General features: G+C 44.5%; 1 protein-coding gene across 1 annotated transcript; it reads right to left on the bottom strand.

Annotated features, from left to right (window-relative positions):
* Positions 1–346: 346 nt before the first annotated feature.
* Positions 347–8682, bottom strand: dll4 (delta-like 4). The gene is made up of 11 exons (XM_083898752.1): positions 8561–8682; positions 8160–8420; positions 7736–7793; positions 6809–7072; positions 4675–4735; positions 3283–3413; positions 2894–3063; positions 2564–2783; positions 1343–2081; positions 943–1051; positions 347–426 (listed from the first exon to the last, which is right to left on the bottom strand). Exons 1-11 carry the CDS (start codon positions 8612–8614, stop codon positions 421–423), a joined length of 2073 nt encoding a protein of 690 aa, XP_083754878.1. The 5' UTR covers positions 8615–8682; the 3' UTR covers positions 347–420.
* Between the last annotated feature and the right edge of the window lie 427 nt (positions 8683–9109).

The raw sequence follows: 9109 nt of genomic DNA, 5'->3' as shown, positions 1-9109 counted from the left end.
CAATCATCCACCTGCGCCTCACTTTTACTGTCCAGGATGGCTGAATTTATAAATTAATATTTTTTCTGATGCTCTGTGAGTCTTCACACCCTTGTGTCGTCAGTCTTTTTTCTTTTTTCTCGTCACTCCGTTCAACCGTTGTCACGACTAAGAGAGAGAGGTCCTTCACTGTACATGTTTTGCATACACACACTCGGTCAACATAGAGTTTCTCAGTTCTGTTCTGTTTTTTGTTTTTTTTCCTTTTGCGGAGCAGAGTTTTCTGCCCTTTCCAGTTCTCAAGTGTTCCAGAGCAGCAGTGGACATCTAAAACAATCTCCAGTCTCTTCTCAGCATTTGTAAACAATCCAGAATATTATCTTCTGCCTCGATTGTATCTTTTTTCTTCCTTCGTCCCCTTGCTTTCAGATCCCTCACAGTTTATACCTTTGGAAAAAAAGAGAGGAGACAAAATTATTTAAAAGACCACAAAGGCTAAAATGATGTTTTTACAGCATTTTCCAAACTCTTATATCTCATGCTTTAGTATCACCATCAAGACTCATTTGCTTGGAAGTAAACCTCTTAAAAATTCCATGAAACGCCACAGCAGTAAAATGTAGCACCTTTGAGACCGAGCAGAGCCAAACATTTGAGGAAACAGCAGAGGTTCCACTGACTTTGGTTCATCACATGGCCAAGATAAAGATCGGCCAGTGTAATTTACAGAAACCAGTAAGTGAAGTGATTGGAGCTATCCTCAGCTGTGGTCCACACACCACACCGCAGTCTTTCTCAAAATAGCACCATCTCATATCATAAATGTTGGTGCGCTTGTAAGGGAAAGTGCACTTGGGACAAAGTGATGGATTTGTGCAGAAATGCTGATAAAAATATAATTCTCCCCCCCTCCCCTCCCTCCCCTCCCTCCCCCCTGTCTTTTTTTCTTCTTCTTTGGCTTACCTCAGTTGCTATGACGCATTCCCTCCGTTCCTCTGCTATAACAAATACCGACTGGTACATGGAGTCTCTTGAGGAACATATTGTTGATATCCTACACTCTGGCTTTTCACTGCAAACACAAATCACACTTTATGTTAACACAAACTAGAAGCATCTGGCAGTGCTATGCATTAGGTACATTATACACGCGCACACACACTGAGGCAGCAAAAAGTACTGGGCGGTCTGCAGCAAAGCAATCATATAAATATAAAGTTTACATGGTTTGTACTCAGCAGAGGTCCATATTTACTCTATAGACACATCAAAGAGAGACCTATGGACATTTCCGAGCACTCATCTTTGCTATTACAACATATATGTGTATGTAATGTAAACAAAAAAGTTGTTTTTTTCTTACCTGTACATTCTACTTAAGGGCATTTTATCTTCTAAACACTTGTCATAAATAAGACTTTTATCTTCTTGTGACTTTTCATCCTTGAACTCCTTTGATTTCGAGTTGTACGAGTCCAAGTGATAGTTTTTATGGATAAAGTTCGATTTCTCGGAATCACAGTCCACCTCCAGGCCGACTTTCTGGTTGGTGTTTTTCAGCTGCGACGCCGGGATCACGTTATCCCTCTGGAAATTGGACAGGTTATTCATAGTCTCTGCGTCTCCTGTCTCCCTCTGGGCTTGCCTGTGGATGTGCCTCAAAGCCAGGCCCACCATGCACAACAGCACCAGCAGTGCCACCAAGCCCACGGCCAGAGAAATCGCCGCCCACTGGAAGCCGTCTTGGACGTCTGGGTTGGTCACAGGAGACGTTACGGGGATGAAGAACTCACAGCGAGACCCAGTGTATCCAGAGGGGCAGATGCAGGTAGCAGGAGGTTTGCCTGGTCCACCACCCCCAGTGCAAACGCCCCCGTTGAGGCAAGGGTGAAGGGAACACTCATCCAGGACTCTGTCACAGTTTCGTCCACCATAACCTGCAGGACAAGTGCAGGAGTAGTCGTTGATTCGGTCTTGGCAGGTGCCTCCGTTAAGGCAGGGGTTTCCTGCGCACTCGTTGATGTTGATTTCACACCGTTGGCCCGTAAATCCTGCGCGGCAGCTGCACATTCGCATGCCGTTATGGATCAGACAGAGACCACCTGCAGAAGAGGAGGCGCTCAGTTAGTATAGGTTTTCGAACGGTGCAGAGAAGCGCACAGGTTATGAAACACCAAAGACATTTCAGATTCAGAAATAAACTGCATTTTCATGAACCTTCCCACAACCTTCCCTCACATCTCAATCAAGTCCACAATGTGACCGCAGAGATTGTGTGCTCGAATGTGTATTGTTCTCCCAGCACAGAACAATCCCAGAGCCATCCATGTTTACAACAAGACAGAAATCGAGCTGCACTGGAAATTGTGTCCCCTTTCATCAACAACCACAGCGAGCTGTGGTGACATTTACAAGCTGCTGCTCTGAGCTGCTGAGTGTTTATACGGAGGACAATAGACACCAAGTTCCCACCAATTCCTGTTGTTCCACACTGCTTCCAGTTGCAGGAATTTGAAGGGGGGGAGACAAAGTGAGGGGAAGTTCAGAAAGGGGGGGGGGGGCAAAGAGGGGAGGAAGACCGTACCATTAGCACAGGGAAGCGACGTGCACTTGTCCACTCTCTTCTCACAGTTGAGTCCGGTGTAACCACGGGGACACTCGCACATGTAGCTGCGGCCATTGTCCTTCTCCCAGCACTTGCCGCTGTGGAAGCAGGGGGAATCGGCACATGTAAGCAGGCTGTGTTCACAGTGGGAGCCCTCAAAACCTTGGGGACATGTGCAGACGTAGCCGCTCTCCAAATTCTGGGGAAACAGAAAGAAAGAGGGAAAAATTGTTAGACAGTCAAAAATAGAAACAGTGAGTATATCAAGAAAAAAAAAAAAAAAAATGACATCAATCAGTCTCAGCTTACTTCGCATATCCCTCCGTTCCTGCAGGGGTTGCTGTCACACTCCTGCATCTCCAGCTCACAGTTGACCCCTGTGAACCCTGGCAGGCATGTGCATGTATAGCTTCCCTGGCCTGTGTTCATACAGGTGGCGCCATTCACACAAGGGTGGTGATGGGTGCAGAAGTTGAGATCTGGAGGGGAGAGAGAGGGAGAGTGTTTGTTTACAAGAGAGCCTGCGAGGGAGAAAAAAAATCTAGCCCGGATGTGTGTAAACACATCCTGTGGAACACTTCAGAGGAAAGCTAATTTACTAATGCTTTCCAGTTAATTCAAATGAAAACGGTGTACAAGTAATGTGAGAAGATCTTTTCAAGAGGAACAACAGCAGTGGTCCAAGTCGTGTGGTGTACCTTGGTCACATAATAGGCCTCCCCAGCCCTCCTGACAGTTGCATTGCCATGGCAGCTGGCAGGTACCGTGCTTACAGGCCGGGTACTTCTTACACTCGTCACAGAACGTGCCTTGCCAGCCATCTCTGCAGCTGCAAAATGACAAGACATTTCCCCCCCCGGTTAGTCATATAAATACATAAATAAACACGTAATAATATGTCATATTTCCATAGTAATTCTTTAGTAAAAGCTTGGTAATAACAATGGAAATATGTGTGATAGTAAAAGCTATAGTAATTCTCATTAACTTTGTAAATAATATGGTATTATTCTGTCATTACAGAGCTGTAAATTACATCTCCCTATTACTAAAGTGTTACTATATACTTTCACCATGTTACTGTACTGTAATGTAAAGTAAAACAGAAATAAATAATGAATTACCGAGCACACAACGTCCCTTGAGGCTACACTGGATTATTTATGATGTATAATATAACACTATTAGCGTCAGCACAGTTGTACACAATCGTATAAATCAGTGGAATTGGCTGCTTGGCATGTTAAAAGTGAAACTTTTTTTTTTTTTTTTTTCCCTCAAGGCTGACTGTGAAGTCATGCATCCATCCTGACGGATTTCGTTTTTTTCCACCACCTTATTACATCACTGCACATCAGTTATTATAAACAATGTTGTTTGGTGGGAAAATATTGTCAAATCGTGACGTCAGCTCTGTCTACATCACAAACAGAACAGAGGTAAGCGTTGGTCGCCAACCAATCACGGAGGTGAGTGCAGAATAAGAGCAAACGATAGCGCGATAACGTAAACGTGAAATAATTCTGGCAGCGAGCCAAACAGCTTTTCTTTTTTATTGTTTCCCATGGATACGTCTATTTCTGCCCACAACCATGTCAAACCGAGGGACTGTGGGACTTAAGATGTGCTTTAAAGGCTCCAACATTTTCTGCTGAGTGAGCAGAGACATGGGAGCAGCTTTACGGTGTTGGGTATCCATCTACAGGGTTTAACCTCAATTTGGGTCAGTTTAAGTGGTGGGAATGGTGGATTTATGTCTAAAAAGGAGGGCAAAGTAGGATTCAAGAGGACTTTCTCACAATGTGTGTGTGTGTGAGAGTGAGTGAATTATCTTTGCTGGCGAGTGAGCGAGTGAATGAGACGGGCTAGTGACAAGGTGGGGTGGGGGGGGGCATGGGAGGTGGATAAGTGATGCAGGCACAGACTGATGTTTTGTTGATTTAGCGACTTTTAACCTCGTCTGATGAATGATGTGGACATAAGACGAGCTGAAAAGAGTTTAGAGCAACACAGATAAAGTTTTCCACATGGATCCATACGCGCTTCTGTCTCGAGTCACATTTCAATATGCGATATTTCGTCATACTCACACACACTCGCCGGGTCTGGAGCAGTTGCCGTTCCTCTCGCTGCAGCCCTCTAGACAGATCGCTGAGGGGAAGACAACAAGACAAATACACATAAGTCTGGCTGCTGATGCCCACCTGTTGGTTCAGTGTGTCAAAGTGCGTCAAAGTTGGTGAAATCATTTTTCGTTTGGCAGAAATTGCTGGAAGGAAGTCATCATTTTGCACCACAGTGGACAAACTTAACAACTTTTTGAGTTTTGACCCCAATTGAAGACTACATAGGTTTGAAGGGAGGGGAGAGGTGATGGACATTCAGCTGCAACTTCACCAACACACGCTGTACCTTTAACAATCAGTGACATTTCCACACGTCTCAAATGGCTATAGATAGCAATAGAAATATTAGACTGAACCCACAGTAATTCTAACAGGCTCAGTCTGTGTGGAAGTGGACTTCCCTGTGCAGAATCCGTTTGATCTCAACCTGTCTGACACACCCACAGCTGCCATCGGTGCACGCAGGGGGTTTGTTTGTCCTGTTGAAAGTGCACCGGTCTTGTGTGACACTGATTCGCAGCCGGGGCAGCATTTCATGCGGCTGACGGTAAGCGGCCGGTTTAGTCCAGAACAGATGCTCGCTCTCAATAGCAGACAGCTGTCACTATTGTTGTTTGTGGTCTGCCACAACCATATTTGCAGCTGCCACTAACGCGCGCCCAACAATGGATGGGACTAAACATCGGTGGCGCGTGGCGGATAATAATGCCACGATTAACCTTGGCGCGTGCAGTCGCCCGAGCTCCTCCTATCAATATCCGCGCGCCCCTCTGCCCCTCTGCCCCCCCCCTACGGATTATGTTACCGGGCACGCGCGGTACAGTAGTCCCTTAAAGTAGAAAAGGGGCTGTGTTTTATTGTCATTGCATGTTTAGAATAGCAACTAATAAAAATTTAAATATATATAAAAGTTTTTCACACTCTGCTGCTTTAATCCCTGTAAGCAGCACTCAGTTATGGATCTCAGGTAAAAAACAGCTAACTGCCCATTTATTTCAAACATAATTACAACTATTTTGATTACTATCATCGTGCTTATCTAAAATCACAAGTGTGTTTCAGCTGCACTGTGCTTAAAACCTTCCAAAAATGTATACTGGGTCCAAATAACAAGGCTTGTTTAAACTGATGCATGGGAGAGTGAGTGAGAAGGGAAATTATAGTGTCTGAAAGATATGTCCAATCTATCTTTCTCATGTATATTTTCTGTAGTCACCGACGATTGATGTGTCTGTAATTGCAACACGTGAGCCCATCTGGTTAGAATTTGGCGCCACGGTGGAAATAGCACATGCCAATTTCTCTTTCACCACCACCAAGTGACATGGATGACAGATCCACTGTCACCCATGTGGTCACATATCCAGCACATGGTAACTATTACTCGCACGGTGCCTCCTACCAATCTACTCTTTGATTAATTTGTTTTGGTGAAAAGGGCCCTTGGTTATTGTGGAGCCAAATGGCACCGGGCCCCTTAACCGGCCCATTCAGCGCTGTCCAAAGCACGGAACTGTTGGTCTGTGAGGCCAAGCGGGTTTGCACAAGTATAAAGTGTCTGTTGTCATGCTAAGACGTTCTGTCCCCTGATTCAATGAGTGTTCACAAACCAGTGAGCAATTACACATCAGAATTATATGATTACAAATTACATGTGACAGATATCCCTAAAATATGCATACCGAACCAAAATTGCCTATCACACAGACATCTTGACTTGTGTGACCTGTGTATAACACGTTCAACTGTAATTCTCACACAGACTTTTTTTCTTTTCAGGAGCCAAAACGAAGATGAAAGGTCACACACCAGGGATCATCGTGGCCTTGGACAGGTAATGCAACACTTTAAAGAACGGATTATCCACGCAAACTATACAAAGGGTTCTTTTTGTGTCGAGCTTCAGAAAAGACTCCATTATTTATAACCCATTTTGCAAACACCTGCACATCACCAGCTTGTTAAAAAACACACAAACACAATCACACGTGCCAAGAGCGAAGAACAAAGCTCCAGTATTTATAGTCAGACAATGAAGAGGACAAAACCACACAGCGAATGAACTTTAAATTTAAGATTATTTTTTTTAGTTGCTTACGTTCTTCGCAGTATTTCCCCTTCCAGCCGGGCAGACAGGATAACTGCCCATCACGGGTGCAAGTGTAGTGGCCGAAACGGTCGTCCCTTGGCGTGCACTTCTTGGAACAACTCTCTCCGTAGTAACTGTCGTTGCAGATGAAGCGGTATGAATACCTCAGCTCTGACTGCTTCCCACTCTGTGTATCCTGAGACCAGTCAGTCCCAACACCCAGCTGTCGTTGGATGGCAAAAAAGCTAATCAAAAAGTCTGGGTTGTTGGTTTCTGAGAGAGGAAAAGAGACAAGGAGGAGGAGGGGGAGAATCAGAATTAATGAAGGACATCCAAGCTTGCAACCTGATTATATTTCATTGTTAAGAATGGCTTCATAAATGGCCATGAGTTCAAAAGTCACCCGCTTTCGCTTTAATAATCTGCCCAGCACCAAGCTGCATCCCTTATCAAATCCCATTCAGCTTAGATGAAAGATAAACTCAGGTTGAAATTTCCTCTTTCTTTCCGTCAGCAAAAACATTCCCAGGCCCAGTCCCCTCTTCCAAAGGGCGGAACAGAGTAAGGTGTAAAATACAGGAAGATGTAGTCAGGGGTTTTTGGCAGGCATTGCATATTCTCACCAAAGCCCACAGCTCTTTCCCACGCCAAAAATAAACCAGAGGAAGTTCAATTGTATTGGGTATAAGAATGAAAAAGGTGTCCTGAAGTTCATAATAAAGGGGTGAATAGGCATGAAAATGTGTGAAATTACCAACAAATACCACGAGGCAGTTGGGAACTTGTTGAATGACCCGAAAGCAGCATTTAACAGTTCAATCTTTGATTCTTTTGTTTGAGTATATGTGAGCAAAAGAAAAGGTAGTTGCACTGCAGCCTCACGAGTTAAATGTACAGACAGAGCTCCCTCCTGTGGTAAAAGAATGCTGCACTTACCTACAGGTAGGCTTCCATAAGGTGAATGCCAGGCTTCGATTATTAATGAAAATGACCCCTGTGGAGAAAACACATGTAGATAATTAATTATTATTTTATGTTACAACATTAATTAAGAGAAAAATCATACATATTTATGATCTGGTGTATTTAACAGACGACTCGATCATGCTTTTTTTCTAAATATATAAATGTAAATTGCACTCAGGGCTGCACAGTGTAGCTTTTGTATTTTAAATGAACGACGTAGTGCAATCTGTTTGTCCACAGATTATTAGATAGTGGTGTGGATTAGATGAGCTGACCAATAAACGGTGCGCTCCCAAAATGAAAACAACACAGCAGCAGCAGCAGAAGAAGAAGAAGCAGCAGCAGCAGTCACTGGAATAAAAACACAATTAAAGTGGATGCACCACGCTCTTACCGGCCACCCAAAGTTGAACGGTATCTGAATCGGTCTTGGTAAAGTGCCACTGTCCTTGGCGCTGAAAGAGTTTGTCCCCAGCACTGGTGTCATTGTACTTCCAAAGATGCAGTCACCTGGCGAGACCACAGCCTGATAGTTCTTCAAGCAAATTCTGAAATAAGTCCTGCAGTTGGGTTTGCACGCGCTCCCGTTAGCCAGCAAACCTTTGTGGTTTTTAAATTCGTGCAGATCCAGCTCAAAAACACCGGATCCAAACACCTAGAGAAGAAATAAAACACATCGTTTAGGAATCTGTTATGTATAATTTTATTATTTCAGAGGAAATAAAGACAACTGGAAACAGCTCTCCGTTTGTTGTCATTGGATCACCGAGGTGATGCGTTTATCCTCCTTCATACCTGTGTTATCAACGTGGTGCTGAACGCAATGGTAAAGGTGAACCAAGCTGCCATCCTTCTCGCTTCTCCAGGGCAGCCGCGTCACCAGCCAAAAAAACAACAACAAAACAGCTGAAGCGTTCTATTCCAAAGTGTTTTTACACAGAGGTAAACAAATGTGGAAAAACAGCAGGGGAGAGAAAAAAATCTAAAAAATAAAAAACAAGTAAATCCTTAACGGGGGAGTTCTCCCGTAGCTCCTTGTTGCTGTGCGTCAAAAGCGTCCAGAGAAAGCGCCTCCAATCTCCCAAGTTATCCAAAGGTGAGGGAAGACTAATATCCACAGCCGTGCGTCCGCCTGTCTGTCTCTCTGTCTGTCTGTCTCTCTGTCCGTCTGTCAGCAGGCGTCCTCTCCTTGCATGGTACTGTACTCCACAATGGTCACTCCGCTGTGCGCGCGCGGCTCAGTGCTTGTTTTGGTGCTGAAGTCGGTGCGTCAGTGCGCCACGGACGTTCATCACCCGCCTTATTACTAGTGAATGAACCGTAGTGTGTCTCCTCCCCAGATAT

This window comes from Microchirus variegatus, assembly GCF_963457635.1.
Source record: "Microchirus variegatus genome assembly, chromosome: 12".
Taxonomy (NCBI): domain Eukaryota; kingdom Metazoa; phylum Chordata; class Actinopteri; order Pleuronectiformes; family Soleidae; genus Microchirus; species Microchirus variegatus.
Note: the sequence above shows the minus strand (reverse complement) of the source record. Positions and strands in the feature narration are given on the sequence as shown.

What these genes read in the sequence shown, in the direction of transcription:
- dll4 (XM_083898752.1), bottom strand. Translation starts at nt 8,614, where the DNA reads ATGGCAGCTTGGTTCACCTTTACCATTGCGTTCAGCACCACGTTGATA. An exon ending in TCCAGACCCGGCGAGTGTGT is followed by an intron (nt 3,414 to 4,674) that starts GTGAGTATGACG and finishes GTCATTTTGCAG; the next exon opens with CTGCAGAGATGGCTGGCAAG. An exon ending in GTCGCTTCCCTGTGCTAATG is followed by an intron (nt 2,082 to 2,563) that starts GTACGGTCTTCC and finishes CCTCTTCTGCAG; the next exon opens with GTGGTCTCTGTCTGATCCAT.